General features: G+C 36.0%; 1 protein-coding gene across 1 annotated transcript in view; it reads right to left on the bottom strand.

Annotated features, from left to right (window-relative positions):
- Nucleotides 1-23,680, bottom strand: part of BTAF1 (B-TFIID TATA-box binding protein associated factor 1) — a 95,006-nt gene that overhangs the window by 15,405 nt on the left and 55,921 nt on the right. The window contains exons 15-27 of the mRNA XM_060102021.1: nt 22,401-22,505; nt 21,136-21,285; nt 20,672-20,814; nt 20,231-20,405; nt 18,691-18,894; nt 12,969-13,395; nt 11,824-12,014; nt 10,189-10,342; nt 9,655-9,764; nt 8,060-8,261; nt 6,766-6,914; nt 405-557; nt 55-176 (exon numbers count right to left, since the gene is read on the bottom strand). Coding sequence (XP_059958004.1) covers nt 55-176; nt 405-557; nt 6,766-6,914; nt 8,060-8,261; nt 9,655-9,764; nt 10,189-10,342; nt 11,824-12,014; nt 12,969-13,395; nt 18,691-18,894; nt 20,231-20,405; nt 20,672-20,814; nt 21,136-21,285; nt 22,401-22,505 — 2,285 coding nt within the window. The remainder of the gene's footprint in view (nt 1-54; nt 177-404; nt 558-6,765; nt 6,915-8,059; nt 8,262-9,654; nt 9,765-10,188; nt 10,343-11,823; nt 12,015-12,968; nt 13,396-18,690; nt 18,895-20,230; nt 20,406-20,671; nt 20,815-21,135; nt 21,286-22,400; nt 22,506-23,680) is intronic.

Below are 23,680 nucleotides of genomic sequence, written 5' to 3' on the forward strand. Positions count from 1 at the left end.
GTTTAAACTGCTCAGCATCTGAAAGCCTTCTTTTAAAATAACATTTAAAATTACCTGTGACAATGATCTCCTGCTAGAATGCAGATGGACTGTAAAGTTTTTCCTAAACCCATGTCATCACACAGAATTCCATGAAGCTTATACTTATTAAGAAATGCTAACCAGTTCACACCATCCTGAAAGGTTGGGAGAAAAAGAAAAATGATAAATGTGAACAGATCATAACAAATTTTTTCTTGTAAAGAACATGTTTACACACACCAAAAAATCTGTAGTTTTACAGGCAATAAGAAATAAATTGGTATAAGACACTAAACAGAAGAACTGAATTACTAAATCAATTTTTAAACTCTTCAAGGCACATTTACAAGGAATAGTCACTATTTATAAGTATAAAACTTTACCTGCTGATATTTTCTGAGTTCAGCATTGATTGGTACTGGAATCTTGTAATTTTCTAATTTTTTCCCATCTAACAATTGCTCCAAAAAGTGTCGTTCCTTGGCTTTCAACTGGATTAATTCTTCTGACATATTTGGAGGGTCTGGAATGCCTGCCTAAAATTGTTTTTTAAAGTGTATTAAAACTATTTGCTACTATTTATTAATTTTTCCATCCTCAGATTATGAAATCATTTCACATCTTATCAAAATGCAAATGCAGAGATAACACAATATTGTAAACCAACTATACTTCAATTTTTAAAAATACCAACAATAAAACATATATATGTATATATATAAAAATGCAGAGAAAAAAGCAATTCAAAAATAGTATGATTTTAAAGACTGGAAGACAAATATTTAAGAATTTGACAGGTATTCAAAGTGCTATAATAAGACTACTAAATAAACACATTTGAGATATTTTAAAGAACACAGCTACAATTTATTTTTGCCAGTACCATGCATTACTTGATAAAGAGGCAAATAAAATTGTATAGCTTATTTTAAGTGAAATCCTGTTACTGGAGCTTCTCAATTTTAGTGTTATGATACCCCAGGGTATTGGTTCTCAAAATGTGGTCTGCAGACCCCTCAGGATTTCTAAGACCTTTTCAAAGGGTTATTGACATCAACTATTTCATAACAAAAGAAAGACACTACTTTTTTCACTGTGTTGACATTTGCTCTGATGCACAAAAATAATGGGCAAAACTGCTTGTGCCTCAGAAAGAATCAAGGCAATGTTACCAAGTGTACTGGTAGTCACTGTAGTATTCCTCACAGCCATCCACCAGCTTTTTTTATTTTTTATTTTTATTTTTTCCTTTTTTTGCGGTATGCGGGCCTCTCACTGCTGTGGCCTCTCCCGCTGCGGAGCACAGGCTCCGGATGCGCAGGCCCAGCGGCCATGGCTCATGGGCCCAGCCGCTCCGCGGCATATGGGATCCTCCCAGATCGGGGCACGAACCCGTATCCCCTGCATCGGCAGGCGGACTCTCAACCACTGCGCCACCAGGGAGGCCCACCAGCTTTTTTTTTAAAAGTTGGTTTCACTTAAGAGTGTCCTTGAGCCAGTAAAAATAATTTTATTAAACCTCAACCTTCGAATGGCACATCTTTTTAACATTCCGTGCAACAAAATATGAAGTACACATAAAGCATTTCTGCTGCATATTATGCATATGGAAGTACAATATGTTTAGGAAAAGCACTTGCAAGGTTTCTTAAAACTGTGGGTCGACCTAGCCATTTTTTACAGACATCATTTTATTTGAATGGACTGACAAGCTACGGTTATTCTGACTTGGGTATTTGGCTGATATTTTCTCAAAAATAAATTTGTCACTTCAAGGAAAATAACTGACATAACTTGTTGCCAATGATATAATTCAAGTATACAAAAGAGACTTAGCACTGCAGGTACTTCCCAATATTTAAAAATAATTTTCTGTTGGTGATATTAATGAGTCTGATTTGTTGCTACTGTATGATGAAATATATCAACCTTTAAAAGATTTACATTTAACATTTACATTTAAGATTTTACATTTTACATTTAAATAAAGATTTAACTCAGTGAACCAATGTTTTCCAAATGACCAATGCATGTTACAAAACATGTACCGGTAAAAGATCATTCAAAAGTCTAATGGATTTATTCTTTAAACAAATTAATAAATCTTTTCACATTTCTCAGTTTTAATTTCTATAACAGAAAATATGATAAACAAAAGCTTTTTGGGGTCTTTAATTTTTAAGAGGGTAAAGAGGTCCAGAGACCAGAAAGTTTGAGAACTACTGCCCTATGATTAAGAAATGTAAAGTGAGGGCCTCCCTGGTGGCGCAAGTGGTTGAGAGTCCGCCTGCCGATGCAGGGGATACGGGTTCGTGCCCCGACCTGGGAGGATCCCATATGCCGCGGAGCGGCTGGGCCCGTGAGCCATGGCCGCTGAGCCTGCGCGTCCGGAGCCTGCGCGTCCGGAGCCTGTGCTCCGCAACGGGGGAGGCCACAACAGTGAGAGGCCCGCATACCGCAAAAAAAAAAAAAAAAAAAAAAAAAAGAAATGTAAAGTGAAAGTTAAGAAACGTAAAATTCTCAGAAGAGAACTTCAATTAAATTCAATTAAAATATATGTTCCTTATAATACCAGAAATAGTATCAGGAGTGAGGTGTATACACTGAGTCTTAAAGTGATTGTATGTTATATTTTCAGAAGTTTGTTTTGTTTTGTTTTGCTGTGCTGTAGGGATCGAGGGATCTTAGTTCCCCAACCAACCATCAAACCTGGAAGCGTGGAGTTCTAACCACTGGACCATCGGGGAATTCCCTCAAAAGGTTTTAGAATTAACAACTTTGTCAAGTAAGATAGAAACTAACATTTTAACACATCTAATACCATAATGACAACCATCAAAATGAAGCCTTTCTGCACGGTGCTTTATAAGGAAGTAACAAATCTTCAAACATTTATCCTCATGGACCTTTTAGTAAATGACAACCAGAAATAAGGCCATACAATAGGGACATTTCCTAACAACGATTAGGATTCATAAATATTGTTTAGTGCCAGGAACCCTTCCTTTGCGTATCTTCCTCACCTTAATTCCCATAAAAGCAGCAAGAGTTACTAATAGTGCAAGGAATTAAAGCTTCTATCAAAACCACTGGTTTATATTCCCTGAATCCTTGACTGAAAAGTACATGATTCTTCCTATGAAGATGGGACAGAGCAAATCAAGATAAAGTGGAACAGGAATCAACTTGCACGACATTCTTGTTTCTATTGCTGTATCTTCAAACTCACAGCATCTAATCTGCTATTAATCCTATCCAGTGTGTTTTTATTTGTAATTATATCTTTCAACTCAGGAAATTCAATTTGGGTTGTTCTTATGTCTTCCATGTTGCTCCTCATTACACTCATGCTTTCCCTCTATCTTCTTGAACATATGGAACATATTTTAATGTCCTTGTATACTAATTCTATTATCTGGGTCATTTCAGGGTCTGCTTCTATTGACTGACTTTTCTCCTGGTTAACTTTTTTTTGGCGGTGGGCGGGGGGGAGGGCAGGATCTCAGTTCCCTGAGCAGGGATTGAAACCTGGCCATGGCAGTGAAAGCCTGGAATCCTAACCACTAGGCCACCAGGGAACTCCCTCTGGTTAATTTTCTGATGGGTGCTAAACATCCTAAGTTTTACCCTGTTGGGTGCTGAACTTTTGGGGGTTAAACATTTTTTCTTTTTGGGATATAGTTAAATTACCTGAAACCAATTTGATCCTTTTGAGGCTTGCTTTTAAGCTTTATTAAGGTGGGTTCAAATCAGTCTTCTGTCAGGGGTTAATTGGGCCCTGCTACTCAGGCGATATACTTCTAAGGGCTGTACTCACTGCCCTATATGGTAGGTCCTCTGACTCAGCTTGGGGGAAATACCTATTCTTGACCCTGTGTGAGCTCTGGGAGTTGTTCCACCTACTCCTTTCTGATTTTTCCCCCCAGTCTCAAACATACATTTTCATACATACGCCCAGATGAATGAATACTCAGCCTTTGTGTGGACCTCTGAAGCTTCTTCTCTGTGCAGCTACTTCCTCTCAGGCACTCTGCCTTGCAAATCCTACCCATCTTGTCCTCCCTGCACTCTGACTCTGCTAGCCTCTGTTTAGGTTTCACTTCCCTGTCCTATGGTCTGGAAATTCACTCCAGGCAGTAAGCTAGGGCATTTCATTTGTTCCCTTGTTGTTCAATGTCTGAAATCCATTGTTTGATTCATTTTGTCTGGTTTTCTAAGTTAAGGTAGGAGGATAAATCTGTTTTATCATGGCTGGAAGCAAAATATGCATCACATCCTTGTAATTTTCACATCTATCAAAGGGAATCTTACCAATCTTTTCTCAATCTCTAAAGTTCAAAATCTCTTTTCTTTGCCAATATGTTATCAAGAACTGTTATTCTCCCTTTAAAAAAAAGTAGTTTAGACTCTTTATCACCTCACAGTGGATCTGGGCTCTGTTTGGGGGCACTTACATTCGAATCCACAAACAGCTATTAAACTGATTTTCCTAAAACACTGCTTTCATCATCTACTCCTTTGCTCAAAGAACACACGATGGTTTCTCATCACTCACTGATTTCAATGCCAAAAAATACCAAGGGGACGAAGCATAATCAACTTAGTTTACAGATAAGATGATGCAAGGCCCCAAAGCTAAAGGATATGAATAAGACCTAGGAAGCAGAGGATGGAAACAATTCAGGAAATGTCACTTGGGTCTTTTGATACAGTAGTCTAGTATTTTTTTAGTCACAGTGGTTATTTTAACATATTTTATTGTGGAAAAAATATTCATGCAGAGAAATATATAAACAAATGTACAGATTAATAAATTATAAAACAAACACCTAACTACTGCCAGATTAAGAAAAGCATCCCTGCCATCATCCTGCAAGATCGCGTAAGCTCCCTCCCAGTGATAACCCACTCTCCTTTCCTCAAGAGGTAATCACTTTACTGACTTTCATGGCAATTTCTTTTTTACCTTTCTTTATACCTTTATCACCTAAGTATGCATCCCATGTACTTTTGCCTATTTTTGAACGTCATAAAAATAGAATCTTATGTTAAGGACTCACTATTTGTTGTATGTATCTGTACTTTGTTCATTCTTATTGCAGTATAATAACCCACAGTTAACATATCTACTCTACAGATAATGAATATCTGAGTGGTTTTAGACTACTATAAATAATGGTATAAATAATATTCTTGAAGGTGTGTCTTGGATGTTTTATGAATTTCTCCACGATATATACCTAGCATAGATTTGATGGGTCATTGGGATGGGAATCTTCAACTTTACCAGATAGCCAATTTTTTTTTTTTTTCAGAGAGGCTATCATCTAACTTATGCTCATACTTTGCTGGTAGAAATATAAAATGGTAGAGTTACTCTGGGAAAATAGTTTGGCAGTTTCTTAAAAAGTTAAACATGATATGACCCAGTAATTCCATTCCTAAATATCTGCTCAAAAGAAATAAAAGCAGGGACTTCCCTGCCGGTCCAGTGGTTAAGAATCCATGTTCTGGGGCTTTCCTGGTGACGCAGTGGTTAAGAATACACCTGTCAATGCAGGGAACACAGGTTCGAGCCCTGGACCAGGGAGATCCCACATGCTGCAGAGCAACTAAGCCCGTGCACCACAACTACTTAGCCTGTGTGCCACAATTAGTGAAGCCTGTGTGCCTACAGCCTGTCCTCTGCAACAAGAGAAGCCACTGCAATGAGAAGCCCGTGCACTGCAACGAAGAGTAGCCCCTCGCTTGCTGCAACTAAAGAAAGCCTGCGCGCAGCAACAAAGACCCAATGCAGCCAAAAATAAATAAATAAAACAAATAAATTAAAGAAAAGAAATAAAAGCATATATCCACACAAAGACTTTATAAGCTCGTGAAGTGCACGTTCATAGCAGCATTACTCATAATAGCCAAAAGCTGGTAATAAGCCAAATGTCCATCAACTGGTGAATGGATAAACAAAATGTGGTGTCTCCATAAAATAGAGTATTACTTGGCCAGTAATACTCTAAACACACCCAAAAGGATAATACATCCAAAAGGCTACTGACATACTACAACACGGATGAACTGCATATATACTTACTTCTTGAATTACAAAAATCCCATAGAAATATAGTAAGTGGCTAAGTGGAAGGGTCCTGGCTTTTCCCTTGCTTCAAGCCACTTCTATTTCCCACACTGGCCACATATATTATTTCTGTAGCATGAATATACTCCAAAATTCTCCAACTTCAGCCTTCTAGTCTGCTTTCTCCATAATCCAACAGAGACATCATTTGCTTTTTACACTTTCAATTACCATCTTTCAAATTTACCTTTCACGTAAACTTCAGAACAGAATCTTTACATAGATGTTACCAGGGATACTTAGGAACAATTCTATTTCTAGAATAGCATCAATGAATTATCAGTCTTTTAGGAACCATAGTTTTTGTTTGTTTGTTTTTTAAATTTTTGGCCGTGTCGTGCGGCATGTGGGACCCTAGTTCCCTGATTGAACCTGTGCCCCCTGCAGTGGGGTCTTAACCACTAGACCGCCAGGGAAGTCCCAGAACCATAGTTTTATTTAAAACACTGTGTTAAAAAAAAAATTACCCATTAAAGCATAAAATTCTTAACACTTGTAACATAAACATATTCAAATCTTTTTTTAAACCTGACATGTTTTTTAAAAAGGGTTACAATTACTATGAAGTTACTGAAAACATTAAGTCCATAAACCAAGTATCTTCAACTTACCTCAAGTGGCATGAGTCTAATTAGTGTTGCAAAGCACTGTGTAGCCATGAATCTTACACTGTCCGTCTGATCACTCATTCTTCCCAACACAGGCACGACTAAAAGGACAATATATGGAACAATACCAACATCCAGTTGTTCCATTACACCTGAGTAAGTTATTAAGGAAATTTCCAACTGGTTCCAAGGTAGATGTTTTCACAAACTAAGACCATGACTTCTAAAACAGTTCCTCATTTTCTCACCTGTATTATGAAGAACTGACTGTCCCTCAAGGTCTATGATTCAACTATAACAGCATTTGTACAATGTTACTCCTTTGTAAACATTATGTAACTTTCTCACGATTAAGAAGATAAAATGATGTTTTTCATCTGAGGAAGGCTGGAGGTAACTTTATTAATAAGACTTTTTTCCATAGAGAAATTCCTCCAAGTTTCTAGAATTCCCATACCAAAATTGAGTTGCATTGCAAGCAAGGGAGCACAACTCAGCATCAAAGATTAATTCCAAATTTCCCACCAATAATATCTTAACAATCTTAAACTGGACCTAGCAGGCTCAGTGAGTTCAGTCCTCCTGTAATCTTCAGCATTTCTGAGCCAGAGTTTCTAACTGAATTGATCTCTACCCGTCTTTCTTGCTCTTATACCGAAATATCTTTTGGGTTATTTCGAGAAAAAAATGTCAGTGGATGCCATACCCTTGGTAAAAACTTGCCTGTATATTTCTAGTTATTTAGTATACTTAGTCATTTTCTACCCAAGTAATGAACAAAGCAAACATAATATGTTTATAAGAACTACCTATATAATATCTGGTTAATATTAAAAAAAATTGATTATAAACCAAATACAGATAAGTTACTAGATAAATAGTTCATGAGGTACATAAAATTTTTGCCTGTAAAAAGATCTCTTAAAATAGTAATTCTCCAGACTTTGTGTGAATATTTTCATAATCAAATGTAAATATATTTATAATGTATTATAATGTAATAAAAATGCACTTCAAAATAAAATCTAAAAAAGCAGGTTTCTTTTTGGAACAAGGCAGGTTATGTGCGTATTTGTTTTTGTTCTGTTTTGTTTTGTTTTTGCTGCACTGTGCAGCTTGCGGGATCTTAGTTCCCTGACCAGGGATCGAACCCATGCCCTCAGCAGTGAAAGCATGGAGTCCTAACCACTGGACCGCCAGGGAATTCCCTGTGCATATTTGAATAAATTTTATTTTAGTCATCCTTAAATAAAATGAATATAATTTCTGAATAGTTTGTCAAAATAAAAAAGGATACAGGCAAGTGCTTCAATTGCACCCTCTTGTTTGATATTGTCATCAATTGCTCCCAGCCATGGAAGAATCTTCTCCAAAAAAATATTCATTGTTTCCATGGTACCTATTTTGCTCATGACGCCTACACAACGAGCAGCCATGTGCCTCACTGCAGTGCTGGGGTACTGAAGGCACATATAAAGATGAGGCAAATGCTGTACCAACTAAAAACAAAATGTTTAAGATAATCAGAATACTCATTAGGGAATCTACTGTTTAAAATATAACTATAACGGCCCACACTCAGAGGTTCTCAATATTCTAAGTAACTCTAAATCCGAGAATATCTCCAATTACCTCAAAACATTACTGTCAAAACATCCTCAATAAAAATTTAAATCTACATTGTTATTATAATGCTTTTAAAAAGAATAGAAAGGTGCAGAACTTCTCCCCTGTTCAATATCCTCTTAGGCATCAGGGAACACTCAGTTCTTTCCAGAATTAGTAGAGAACGCATCAAAGGCACTTGCAAAAATCTCCTACTGAGGTTGGGAAAATGACACCACACGTCATCAGCCCCCTCCCAATATGGCTTAGTTTTAGGTACATACTTTTTTATTCACTGGGTTGAGTGATCCCGATTTTGTTCTGGGCACTATACTTAATGGTTAAGTATTTTCCACTTTAACTTCCTGGCTTACCAAAGGCAATATGATCACAAGAGCACAACATATCCCATTATTAAATGTCTGCTGGATGGAAGCCAGGATTAATGCTCATGAGATCCAGGTACTTGCTGAACAGACTAGCCTTACAGCTCAGCTGAATGCATGCTGTTGATCACGGAGGGTGAGCATATACAGGATTCTGCCCTTCTTTACCAATGATAAATCCGCAAAATTTAACAAGTAAAAGAATATGCTTTATTACTATATAAACAGAAAAATTTCACTCTTCTCTACTCTCTCCTAGATTCTCCCTCTTATATTAGATGTGAATAGAGAATTGGAGATAGCACCCTTCACAATGTTATAAACTGCAGAGAGTTTCCTATTGCAGTTATATGGAAAGAGTAATACTTTCTTCAATGGAAAAACCAGACAATTAATTCTCTAGTCTATGTTCCTCCTCCCTCTGTTCCAATTTTTTGGTGAGATATATTTTAACAGTTAAAAACTAAACCCAGGTTCTATCTTTGCCATTGACTAGTTTCATCTCTGAGAGGTAACTTCCTTCTACCATTACATTTATCTTGGAAAGAGGTTTTATTACCTGTGCTCTTCCTTTCCTAGACTATATTATTAAGGTGGTATAGAGGAATAGGGATGCGGCTTTCTTTCCTGTTTACACCTGGCTTCTGTGTCATCAGAGCCCTGTCCCTACTGCCCTGTATTCTAAGCTCCCAGAGTGGGTTTTCTATCATTCATGCACCCAGCTCTGCCTCAAAGCCCGTAAGAGTTGAGTTGCCAGGAAAGAAGGAATCTAGTTATAGCATATAAAAGAAAATGCAATTATAAGGGATGACATCAAAGTTGCACTTTTCATTCAAGCCTTAAGACTAATAAGACTACTTGTTTTACTAGAAAAAAAACTACACTTGCATTAGTTAGTTACCAAGGGATGAAGCTCAGAATCCATTGACACTGCTGCTGTTTCAAAAACTTGCAGAGAATTCACCAGTTCTTGGGCAGGGCCATCTCCCTTTTCCAGGAGGGACTTTCCATCTATTAAAACATATTGATTTAAGTGCATATTACCTTGCAAATAATTCTTTAAAATCTAGAGCCCACAAAAAGTTTTAGCACTCTCCCAGGTACTGTGGGAGAGTCTATTTTGCTTTATAATGTAAAATGAAATAACATGCCCTTAATTTAACTGCTGAGATACTACACCTAAAGCAATTAAAGATGTTTAACATAATGATCCATTTCAAATATCTGTTTCTAAATATGTAATAGAAAAAGTAAAAAGCAAAAAGTATGCAAAATGACATGAAAATAAATTAAATGTTTTTACCAACCTTGCATTTAAAAACTTACCAGCTGGCCTGGGATAAACAGGTATAGGCATTGTTATTTTATAAGGACATACGTAACGGATATATACTGAAATCTGTTTAAAATGCAACTCGGAAAAATATGTACACACCAAAATTATTTATGTCGATTGTATTCCTCAATGGACCAACCATAGCATCCCAGAGATGTGGCAACTTCACTGCCATTTCACCACCAAAATGCTTCACTATAGTTGTCAAGGCAAATTCAGCTCCTCTCCGTTGTACCAGGTAAGGCTTCTGGGCCTAAAGTTAAATGTTAGTTGAAAACGAAATTTGAGAAAAAAGTATAACGCATTTGAAATGTTATTAAGATAATTTAAAAGTCACTACCTAAGAAGTCACAGTGTTACCATTAACTAATTAAGCAATTACGGGACATATTTACCATAACTATAAACATTTCTCAATAATTAAACTTACATGGGCATAACATCCCAAACTAGATTTTCACATCCAAAGTAAAATACTTTCGGGGGTTGGAGATAAGGAATAGACGAATATGTGCTGTTTCTAGAGACAGTTCTAAGTAACATGTTTTTTTCTTCTTCTCTCCACCCCAAAGAAACAGGTAGAAAGAGGAAAAGGAGATAAAATGATGGGCCCTTATTTATATTTGCTTAAGGGATAGAATATGAGCATCTATTTAATTTAACCACAAGATTAATAACCTCTTACTTAGCAGTAATTTTATAATAATTAAATACAAAAGAAACTGTCCCCCCAGAAAGATACATATATATTTTTAAGTGAAGGAACTATGTAAACCATGGAAGTATAAATATTAAAACCACAGTAAATTTTTGATTAAAATTATGGTAAGAATATAGTTAGTGAAAAAACCTTCATTCACAGAATATTTTAAAAGAAATACAGACAATAAGCTAAGATTTTGGCTTAAAAAAAGAAACTTTAAATAGGCCTATACTTTATAGAAATATATTAAACACATGTCTTTTAGCATTGATAGTTTATTGCTGAACTCAGGTTAAGTTCCTATGTCTTGCAACCAAAAGAGCTACCAAGAGCATTCATTCCACTGTTAATAATGTGACTGTAAGATTTTCCAAAACCAAACACTTTTTAAAATCATCTTTAAAGAAGACTGTACTGCAGAATAAGTAGACCAATCAACAGAGAGCCCATGGAGATCCTTATATATACAAAGCATGACATAAAACAGAGGTGCCATTATAAACCAGGGAGGAAAAGATTCAACGGTGGGATAAGGCTGTTCATGTGGGCAAATAAATTTAGATCCCTACCTCACATCACATAGTTAATAAATTCCAAGTTGACTAAAAGTCAGATAGGTAAAACTCTGACATGTATAAACTTATCCTCTGAATATCAACAGCAATTCCTGACATTGATAGGACTGAGAAAAGTTAGCTTTCACTATTACTTAACATCTCTGTAGTCACTGTTATAGGAGTGAATTAGTTTATATTCATGAATGACTTATGTACCCACTACTGAGAAGGTTTCTTGCCTAGGAAGATAATCATCAAGTTAAGCTGGTAAAAATAATAAGAGGCATGAGAAATTTGAAGAAGTTTTCAGTTTTTCTGGACCCTGTTGCTGCAGTACTCCAAAAAGTTATTAGCTCCAGTTCTTTCACTTAAAAATATTAAAATACAATTCTAGAAGCTGATATGACAATTCAGCTCTCAATCTGTAAGATATTTGTTTTTAAATCAGAGTATTCAAAGAAAAAAACTATTTACCTCATCAAGTTCAACAAGGATATTTCCACTACCTGCTGCAGGAAGATCTGCTATTTGAGCTTTTACTGCTTTGGGGGTAGGACCTCGCCTACTTGTGATAGCAAAAGCAGCTTTTTGATGCCTATAGAGTGTAATTATACCCCTGTGCTTGGTAACAGTATGATGCATTCCATCTTTTTCAGAGTTGGATCCTATTAAGGAAAAAAGTTAAATAACTTTTAAAGCATAATATAGGTGACCAAATGTTTCCTGCTCCAAAAGAGATACAACACATTTTAAAATTGTCTTTTAAGTCTCAATTTTTATAGGCCAATGATATTTTCTTTAGACAATGAAATGGTAACAAATCAATAATTTATAACATTGAATGTTTTAATATTTGCATAGGACCATACTAAATACAACCAAATTTGTAGCATCATATTAACAACAAGAAATATCACATGCAAGAATGAATGTACCTTCAGTTAAAAGTACATTAATTCTTTAAAAATGCATGTTTCCAGGCATAAAAAGAAACATTAAAAAACGATGCAAGTAAGTTTTCTTAAAAAAAAAAAAAAAGTCCATAGTTACCATGAATTCAGAAACACCAACCACTGCAAAATATTGCTGCCTCACATAGCTCTCAGGGACAGGGATAGGGGAAATTTAGGACTAAGGTATGTGAAGAAACATTGGTCCTTGATCTTAGCCTACAAAGAGCAGTTACTTTCCATATAAATTTTCTGGATGCAAATAGAAAAGCTGTTTAAGCATTATTTGCTAAAGGTAACAGAGCCCACTTATCTCATAAGACATGTACTAAATTAGAGAAACCAGAATTTTACAGGAAGAACTTTTATTCACCACTGGATATAATTAAGTTTTCTAGCTGTGTTAACAGTAAACCCTATAATTATGGTCTTGAAAGAGAAGGGTTAACACCTGTCTCATAGAATTCAGTCATTATATATATCAAGTCTTTTATGAATAACTTATTTAAGTTAAGAGGTTGTGATTTTATTAGCAATATGTGCAAATTCTCTCAGAATATTAAAAAGCTCCAACATAAACTGGATTTGTGCTTAAATTATACCTGTGACTATAAACAAATTTAAATGGTTAATTCTTTCTCTACCCCAAATAAAGCTTTAGATATATACCTTTAGAATTTTCCTGGCCACTCTGTGTTGGTACTGGACACGTGACAGGAGGAGTTAGATATGGGTCCACACAAAGTGAGCTACAGAGATTTTTAATAATTTTTGAATTGGGACAGGGCGCCCTTGTTGTGCACTGCTGAAGTAGTTTGGCTATGCACTGAGCCGCATAGTTCTGCACTAGAGTATTCTCTTCTTTTTTAATTGTCTCCATTAATGGTTTTATAATAGGATTTAATTTCTCCGGAAGTTGCTGCAAGCTTACAACTGCACATGCAGCGAAAGTGTGCACTCTCAACTGCAACACTTGCCACTCCTGGTTGGTCTCTGTAACTGTCATTTGGACCTGCTGTCGTTTACTATCTAACTGCTGTAACACTTGAGGATCTAAATCGAAAGATGATGTGACTTCATTAAAAACAGCAGTGACCTATTAAAAAAGAGAAATCAAAAATCATTAAGGACATCAACCCCAAACAGCCTGTAAACTCCTAAAGGGCAGACAACAAACTTTCTGTTTCAATTTTAAGTTCCATGACATCTAGTACTATTTTAGTATTCAGTCAACTAAATAAATGTCTCAAACCTTCCAAGTAAACTTTATTTTAATCTGACTTAATTTAACATTAGTATTATATTGTTTAAGAAAGACAGTTCATTAAGAGACTTATTGTATCTAATAAGTTTGAGTGAAAAATCACACACAATACCCATATAGTACTTTGGTGAAATGAGAACGCTGTAAGCAAATATAAACCAACAGTTAAGAGAGGGTGGTACAATAGTCATTAATTATTTAATTACCAAGAGCTGCTTAAAGCTGTAAGACTGTGGCATCAGACTACTTTACAAGCCCCATTAAAAGACTGTTCAATACATCTTTTTTTTTTTTTTTTTTTTTTTTTGCGTTACGCGGGCCTCTCACTGTTGTGGCCTCTCCCCTTGCGGAGCACAGGCTCCGGACGCGCAGGCTCAGCGGCCATGGCTCACGGGCCCAGCTGCTCCGCGGCATGTGGGATCCTCCCAGACCGGGGCACGAACCCGTGTCCCCTGCATCGGCAGGTGGACTCGCAACCACTGCACCACCAGGGAAGCCCAATACATCTTCTTAAAATAACTTTATGAGATATAATTCACATACAATACACTCATTTAAAGTGTACAATTCAATGGTTTTTATTATATCCAGAGTTGTACAACCATCACCACAATTTTAGAACATTTTCATCACTCCCAAAATAAAATTCAATACCTATCAGCAATCATTCCTCATTTCCTCCCAGCCCCATGTAACCACTCATCTACTTTTTATCCTTATATATTTGCCTATCCTGGACATTTCATATAAATGGACATATAATGTGTAATCTTTTGTGACTAGATTCTTTCATTTAGCATAATTCTTTCAAGGTTCACTGATGTTGTAGCATGTATAATTACTTCATTCCTTTTTTTGCCAAATAATATTACACTATATGGATATATCAGTTGCATTTTTCCATTCATTAGTTGATGAATGGATGGGTTGGTTCCACCTTTTAGCTATTATGAATAATGTTGCTATGAACATTTATGTAAAAGTTTCTGTGCACACATTTTTTAAATTACCATTTAAAGACTGTGTGATAGATTACATAACAAAAATAGTCTTCTTGTTTGATAGGTAACTGCAATCATAAAGAGGCTCCATAAATAGATCCAATCTGATCAATGTTGGTCAGAAAAGCCTGTAACATTAAAAAACCTAACTTTTTTTTTAATGGAGAACCCAATTTTTCAGACTTAGAAATAATCAATTCCCTTATGGACAAGACTGATAATGCCAACCTCTATTACAAAAAGCAAAATAGGCACACAAATAAGATCCTCTTTTATCATTATAAAATACCAAAGACTTTAAATTGAGCTGTATCTGATTCATCTTGATCTGTTCTCTACAAAGGGACATGATCACATACCACTTCTAGCTTATACTCTCCACTTTGCTTTGTCTGTTTTATGTGTTCAAGCTTTGCATAACATTATTTGAAACAGGTTTCACTACTAAAAGTTTAAAAACATTGTCCTAAATACACTATGCTTCTGTCAATTTTCAATGATTCTAGGCAACTTAGGAAAAGCTTTCCAATTACCCCAAATTCATTCACTCAACAAATACTTAGTGAGTAATACTAAAAGATGAGTAAAATCAATGTCTTCATACACTCAAAAAATGCTGAGAATAATGTGGGAGACAGATACATAAGTAAACAAGACAATGTAACATGAAACTGAAGTAAGTGCAAGTTGCTGTGGTAGCACAAGGGTAGCTTAACTCTTCTTAGAGGAGACAAAAGTAGTGAAGGCTTGCTAGAGGCGGTTAACACTTATGCTAGGTTTTTAAACAATGGATAACTCTGGAGTTATGGGGGCATCTTGGCAAACAGAGTGAGGTAGGGAGTGCAAAGTGAGGCACTGTCCAAGGAACTGACAACAGCTTACCACGGCCTGAGCACAGGGCGATGAAGGAATGTCAAGAGATGAACTTGGGATGAGCATAGAGGCTGGAGGGTAGGGAATTTCTGGCAAAGGAAAGACGAGCTCAGACACCAAAGTGAGAATGAGTGAAGCAAAGAAAGCGGGTAAGGGTGGTGTAATTCTGCAAGAGAAAAACTAACTAGGCTTAAGTGGAGGAAGTTTGAGAAATAATGAGGAGAAAAAAGATGGGGAATTTAGAGAAGGTGTTGAAAGTAAGAAAAAAACTAAAATCAAGGAAAAAGAAAATAATGTTTTTAAGTAGGGGAGGGATGTGTTCAGAGTGGCACTAAGAATTTTATTAGTGTGGCACAGCATGCAGGATGGAATGAACCAGAGACTGCCTGGAGCCTTAGAGATGAGTCAGGACCTAGTCATAAAGTACTAAGGCCTTTGACTGGGTTGTGGTGATGGAAACAGAGAAAGGATAAACATATGAAACTTTCTGAAAGGAAATGTTAACAAGATTTGAGACTGTGGATAAAAAGAGCTATTTTCTGTTAAAAAATAAATCCCAATTTTGGTTGTGTTAAGTTTGAAATGATAGTGAGATATCCAAGTGACAATGCCTAGTTGAAGAACATAAAAGATCAAGAGAAGATAGCACAGTACATGGTTAAGAACTAAATTGTGAGAATGGTGACAGACAAAGGAAGACCTTCAGGAAATGCCTATATTTTGCAGGTAAGAATAAAATAGGGATGCAAAGACAGTTACAAAGAGCAGTGGCTCTTAGCCAAGGCCAAGACTAATCTTTTAAAATTGCTCTTCCCTCAAATATGCTCTTCTAGAGACTCTGATATCCCAGGTCAAAACCACTGGACTAAGGAAGCTGATGAAACAGAATAGGAGTTTCACTGGGGAGTGAGAGGTTTGAATAAGAAAAGCTTTAAGAGTCCATGTAATAGCTTTAAAAAGAAATGTTGTCAGAAACAGTAAGAAGGGAACCCAGACCTTAAAGAAAATTTGAGATTTTATTCCAAGAAGGCAAAATATGGGGGAGGGGAGGCAAAAAGGAGAAATTATAGAAAAACAACAATCAGAAAAACAACTCAGATAAAAAATTGAAGCAATTTTAGCTTTTTTTCACAGGTGAGAACAAAAAAATTTCAATTATTTTTTCAATAAGAAAGGGGGATAAGAAATGAAGCATGCTCTTTCACAGGAATCAACACAAGTGAAGCAGCTGAGTTTCTGATTCTTTAACTCATAAAAGGAAGAACTCATTTACACCACCTAACCTCAAAGACTTACTAAGTACAAAGATACAGTAACCAAGACACGGATGCTAGCATAACAGACAAATAGATTGAACAAATAGAGCCCATATACAGACACACACTTACATTTCAATTAATTTTTGACAAAGGTGCCAAAGAAATTCCATGGCAAAAGAAAAATCTTTTCAATAAATGATGATGGAAAAATTAGGTATCTATATGAAAAAACGCAATCTCTACTTCACACTATATATAAACATAAATATGGATGATTAAACAAAAACTAAAACTACAATGCTTTAGAAGAAAATGTGTGTGAATAACTTCACCACTTGGAGATAAGAAAAGGTACGTTAGGTCACAGAACACAATAACCATAAAATAAAACAATTGATAAACTAGACTTCATCAAACTTAAAAATATCTGCTCATCCAAAGACACCATTAAGAAAATGAAAAGGCAAGCCACACAGTGGGAGAAAATATTCGGAAAGCATCTATCTGACAAAGGATTGGTATCCAGGATATATAAAGAACTCCTACAACTCAATAATAAAAAGACAACCTAATTAAAAACAGACAAAAGATTTGAACAGACATTTCAGAAAGGAAGATCAACAAATGGCCAGTAAGACATAAAAAAGTGTTAAACATATTAGTCATCAAGGAAACACAAGTTAAAACCACAATGACACTATCACACAACCACCAGAAAGGAAAAAATTACAAGGAGTGACCATCATCACATGTTGGTGATGATGTAGAGCAACCAGAACTCTCATATATTGCTGATTAGAAGGTAAAATGATACAGCCACTTTGGGAAAAGTGCAATTTTTAATAAAACTAAATAAACACCTCACCCTATGACCCAGCAATTCCACTCCTATGTACTTACCCAAGAGAAATGAAAATATGTCTTTAAAAAAGTTGTACAGAAATGTTTATAGCAGCTCTGAGCTGAGAACTTGGAGTAGCCCAAATGTTCATCAAGCAGAGAAGGGCTTACACTAATTGTGGTATATTTATACAATGAAAGAAAACTCAGCAATAGAAAAGAATGAATTAGTGATACATATAACAACATGTATTATTTTACAAAACATCATGCTGAAAAAGATCCTTACACTAAACAGCACAGAGTGTATGATTCCATGTATATGAAATTCTAGAACAGGCAAAAGTAATCTATGGTGAAGGGAAAACCAGAACAATCATTATTTGAGGGCAGGGGATTGACTGGGAAGTGTTATGGCACTGTCTGTATCTTGATAGAGGTTTGGGTTTCATAGGTATTTGCTTCTGTTAAAATTTATCATATGTTCCATTGGAGATTTGTACAATTCATGGTACATAAGTTTTACCTCAAAGAAGAACAAAAAAACATAAAAACTGAATTTTAGTTAATGACACAAAAAAAGAGAAAAAAACATAAAAACTGAATTTTAGTTTAAGTGTACTGATCTCTGTCTGTAACTTACTTAAAAATGCATCAAAAATTAAGAAGGATTAATGGTTCAATAGAGGGGCAGAGAGTTGCATATATATGTGATAAAGCAAATTTAGTAAAATGTTAACTGTGTAATCTAGTTGTAGGTATATGAGACTTCACTGTGTAATTCTCTTATGTTTGGATATTTTCATTGTAAGCTGGCAAAGGGGAGGAGAAGTACTCAGGAACTTAGAGAAGCAATTTTTTCTATACTCTGCCAGTCTTAAGCAAAACTGAGAAGTGACAAAAATGTAACAGTTTTTTCTAATAAAGGTATATTGGTTTGTCAAAGCTGAGATCAAAAAAAAAAAATCCCTTCCCCATTCTCTTATTTCAAGAAAAGTCAATACAATGAAATAACTTTTCTAAAGGGTAGTGATGACAGGCTACCAAGCCAAAAATAGATTCAGCAAATTAGTGTTTTTGTGGTAAACATGACATGACAAAGTTCTTATCCTTATTTCATGCTCTAAAATTAAGGAGGTTACTTCTTTACTCACCAGGTCATTAGCTTGATCAATTGTAAAAACATTGCTGTTTACTCTGTTACCAACTTCAATATGTGCATCAGCTAATGATGAAATAAGCTGTTTACACTCATTCTGCATTCGTGTAAATGGAACGGCAATTTCATCATAATATAAATGTTCTGAAAGGATATCAAGTAAACGTGGCTGCACAGCTAGGGTAACAGCTCTACACTCCTAAAATATAACAGACAACAAATATTCAGGGCAAATATGTAAACATAATTCTAGAAATGCATAAAAATCTTTGCTTGCAAACTACCAAGTCTAAATTTCTATTGATTCTGAATCTGTATTCTGTTATCTTCCAGAACAACATAGTTATTAGTTGCACAGAGAAAAGGTATCACACCCAAACTACTCTAAAATTTTAACATGAATGACTATAGCACATGCACATGGAACTATTACAGTTCCATTAAACTTTCCACTTAATTACTCTTACTTTATTCTGAATTTATTCCAAGTTTACATATATATTATATAGCACAGACTTTAAAATATACAACTGTAAAAAGAAATCAGTCAGAAAAGAACACTTAGCATGCACTAAAAATGTTATTTAAAAACTCATTAGATTTCTTAACAGTTGAACCCATAGCTTCACATGCCATACTGTAGAAATGGATATATAATTTAAAGGCTACTCACCTGCCCCCAAATTTAACTAACCCTTCCCACTCTCTCTGGTTGTTGCCTGCCCCAACCAGAGGGGGAATGACCTCAGTGGTGAGCCATGAGGGGTTCTGTGGGATCTGGGTGATCAGCCTGGGCTTCACAGAGTAAGTCCAGAGAAGCTCTGTGAGGGTCCAGAAACCGAACTGTCAACACTTGCTGCTGAGTCTGAGAGGCACAAAAACACAGCATCACTGCCTCTCCAGCACACTGAGTCCTGCCTAAAAACAGATGAGCCTTGCTTCTTTCCAGAGGCAAAGCTGGGGTTTCAGTTGCAATAGAGCATGGCTCAATTACTTTTAGACACAGCTCTGACAAACTGCTAAGAGGCAGTAACAAGCAGCTCTCACAGCAAGTGCAGACAGTTAAATTTCCAGAATTCCAGTCAATGGAATAAACAAAGCCAGCAGGAAGTTTCTCTGATTTACAGAAGCAAGTCTTACACAAAATCATACGTCTTACTAGAAGTTAAAAATTAAAGGGGCTGCAAGGGAATGGCTTATTTGGAAACATAAAGATTTGGGTTTAAATGTGGAGATTTTATTCTTCCTGTGACCAAAAATCTGCCCTTGCTACTTAAAAATGGATTTCTATCACTCAAAGCCTCTTATCTTTTGTAGTTCTCAAGTACAAGACTGGGGGTTCTAAGAAAAAAGTCTAGGGTTAAAGGCAAATGAGAAACAATGTTGCAATATAATTTGAATACTTTTCTATAAATGTTGGATCTTTACACAGAGAAAATTTTCACTTTTCTGTTTGTAAAATATAATAAAAATAATCCTAACAGCTAAGGAAACTGGTTTAAATTCTCTTCATTTATTTTCGGGCAAAATCTTACCTTCTGTAAAGCAGCCCATTCACAGATTACCAAAGCTACACTAATTCTCTGTAAGGCAGATTTGGAGTTCAAGTGGAAGAGTAGTAACTGGCCAAGGGATTCAGCTGGTTTAATTTCTTGGGTTACCACATTTACACCTGGATCACAAATACAACAACAAAGTGCTCCTAACAACCTAAGAGGGAGAAAAAAAGAAGTTACTATAGAATTGCTTGAAGTTTCCCCTACTGAAGCTATAACTTTTCCCAAGGAAGACATAACTCCTATCTTATCTTCATAAAAATATATAAATCTTACTTTTAAAACTTCAAAAAAACTAGAAACTTTTTCTTATGCTTTAATTTTTTTTCCTACTCTGTAACTAGTGTGATGGAGGAAAGACTGACAGACACATCAGAAGAATCTTCTGGTTAAATGACTTTTGAGTTTATGTATACTTACTTGGCTGCCATCATTCTAGCCCGCATAACAACAAAATCCCTGGTGGCGGGGTCTTCCATGATGGTGTCTGCACCTGCAATGTACTCCTGAAGTACTTCTTTACTCTGGCTTTGGCCTTGACGCACCTTACCACCTGTTTTTTCCTAGAGGGAACAAGGGGGAAGAAAACAATAATTAAAGATTAACCATTAAAATTTAATAGACAACATCAAAATACTCTCATTCATTTGTTATAATCCCAGTAAAATACAGTTCTTTTCACAAAATTTTAATGGATAAAAATTGCTATGCATTTTGTCAAGGTTCTAATGATATAATTTTTCCTTATGTTACAATAATGATAGCATGCTTATAATAAAGCAATACAGATTTCTTACATGGTTACTGTATTAATAATTATGAGTTGAAAAAAATAATAATAATTGAGTTGAACATACAAATACATTATGTCCCTCTACACTTGCCTTGGCTCTAGCTTTTACTTCCAGCAGCATATTTAAATCAATAGGTAAATGAGAAGGCTGCATCATTAAGCAAAGCCAAGCACCCATCCATGGACAAGCAGCTGCTACCACATACTGAACTGAAGCCTTGCTCAACAATTCCATCCAAACCTGCAGAATGAAAAGGGAACAAGAAAGTGAAATTTTTCTAGCAAGGCCTAAAAAAACCTAATACTTATTTTTAGGGATACTGAATCAAAGAAAAAAAAAAGTAGGAAATAGCACAGAGATTAATTTTTAAATTCAATACAGAGGCTTATTTTTAAATACTGTTTTTGGGTAGGTAGGTTCATATACTAAAAAAAGTAAAACACAAGAAAGTTTTTTAAAAAAGGAATACAAAGTATTTTCCTCAGTATTTTATGAAAATCACTTAAAAAAAAGATACCCATAAAAATAACAGTTATCAAAATCTCAGTAAGTCTCTGAAATCCTTTGTATGTATCATAAAGCTCAATATGCAGTCCTATATTCAACACTGCTTCAATATATAATAGCTCCTGATAAATAACCTCTGCTAAATTCAGAGGTAGTAATATCCTAGTATAAATTAAGAACAGTATAAGTCTTGATTCACGATCTTACTCAATAAAGCACCTTTTTTGATGCCTAGCATTAAATGGGCTAGGGCCAGCATGTAGAAATAATACCAATGTTAACCCAAGGCTGTTAACAATGAGCCACCTCAGAGGCCAATGATTCAAGACTAACTTAACAGGTTTTAAAGGTACAACAGTGCCATCTCCTCCCATAAATATTATTAAATACATCAAATGGCTATTCTTTAAAGGTTCCAACACATATGACCAATCTTGCTAAGTAATAAAAAAGTACAAGTCTAAACTATGACAATCAGACTCTATATATTACCAATAAATCCCAAAGATACTTTGCAGGATCAATAAGCATGCTGATAAACAGCAAAATGAGTGATGGAGAAAAGCAATCTTTCCTTCATTTTATTTTCTGTATTGAGGCTATAAAGAAAGCACTTAAAACGTTTGCCAGGTAGGTCACACAAGCAGCAGGGCTAACCAGGACTTAACTACCATATTCCATAAGAAGCCTATTTCCTTGTCTCATTTTGCAGATCTCCAGACTATTCAAATCTCTTGGATGATTTCTAATTTCTTAAAATCCCTGATCAACAACAGTACAGAGCTATGAAAAAAATTTTAAATCTACCAAGATACTGGGAAAGGAGTACACATATATTCACCATATACCTTGTGAATGAGGTCCAGAATTTCCTGGCTGCTTTCTAAAACACAAAACTGAAAAATGTGTCGAAGCATATCAGGAAGGATAGGTATAAGCCAAGATGAAGAGTTCTAAAAACAAAAACAAAATCAAAATTATAGCGTATAATTCTTTGGTGTTAGCTTTAAGTTGTAAGTCAAATAACAGAAGTACTACAATGAAAAGACTGTATGACTTCATCAAAAATGTTCAACTGGTGATAAATTTTGACAAGATTCTGGAGCAACAATACCGCATTTATTATTCCAATGGTTTGGAGAAATTAAATGGCACACAATCGCTAGGAAGCTGGAGAAAGTCTGATTATGATTAACAACACTGAATTGTGCTTCTAATAAATTGAAATCATCCTCTATATGGGAGCAAGCTCTAACCAGCAACAACTCTTTGGTTACATTATATATCACTGCTCAGTCAGGGAAATTTGACAAATGATCAGATTACTGCTGTGCTAGATAAACAGTTTAAGTTCTATGTGCTCACCATTAATGCAAGTAATGAACTGTAAGATGATATCCAACCAAGAAAATTCAACTTTGAGTTCACTACAAAATTAAGGCAAATGTTCTTTTTTTAAATATATTTATTTTTGGCTGTGTTGGGTCTTCGTTTCTGGGCAAGGGCTTTCTCCAGTTGCGGCAAGCGGGGGCCACTCTTCATCGCGGTGTGCGGGCCCCTCACTGCCGCGGCCCCTCTCACTGTGGAGCACAAGCTCCAGACGCACAGGCTCAGTAGTTGTGGCTCATGGGCCTAGCCACTCCACTGCATGTGGGATCTTCCCGGACCAGGGCATGAACCCATGTCCCCTGCACTGGCAGGTGGATTCCCAACCACTGCGCCACCAGGGAAGCCCCAAGGCAAATGTTCTTAATCTATTTTGGGTTAGGGACCCTTTGAAAATCTGGTGAAACTATACACAGAGGAGGAATCAAGATGGCGGAGTAGAAGGATGTGCTCTCACTCCCTCTTGCGAGAACACCAGAATCACGACTAGCTGCTGGATAATCATTGACAGGAAGACACTGGAACTCACCAAAAAAGATACCCCACATCCAAAGACAAAGGAGAAGCCACAATGAGACGGTAGGAGGGGTGCAATCACAGTAAAATCAAATCCCATAACTGCTGGGTGGGTGACTCACAGACTGGAGAACACTTATACCACAGAAGTCCACCCACTGGAGTGAAGGTTGTGAGCCCCACGTCAGGCTTCCCATCCTGGGGGTCCGGCAATGGGAGGAGGAAT

This window comes from Mesoplodon densirostris, chromosome 1, assembly GCF_025265405.1.
Source record: "Mesoplodon densirostris isolate mMesDen1 chromosome 1, mMesDen1 primary haplotype, whole genome shotgun sequence".
In the NCBI taxonomy this organism is placed as follows: domain Eukaryota; kingdom Metazoa; phylum Chordata; class Mammalia; order Artiodactyla; family Ziphiidae; genus Mesoplodon; species Mesoplodon densirostris.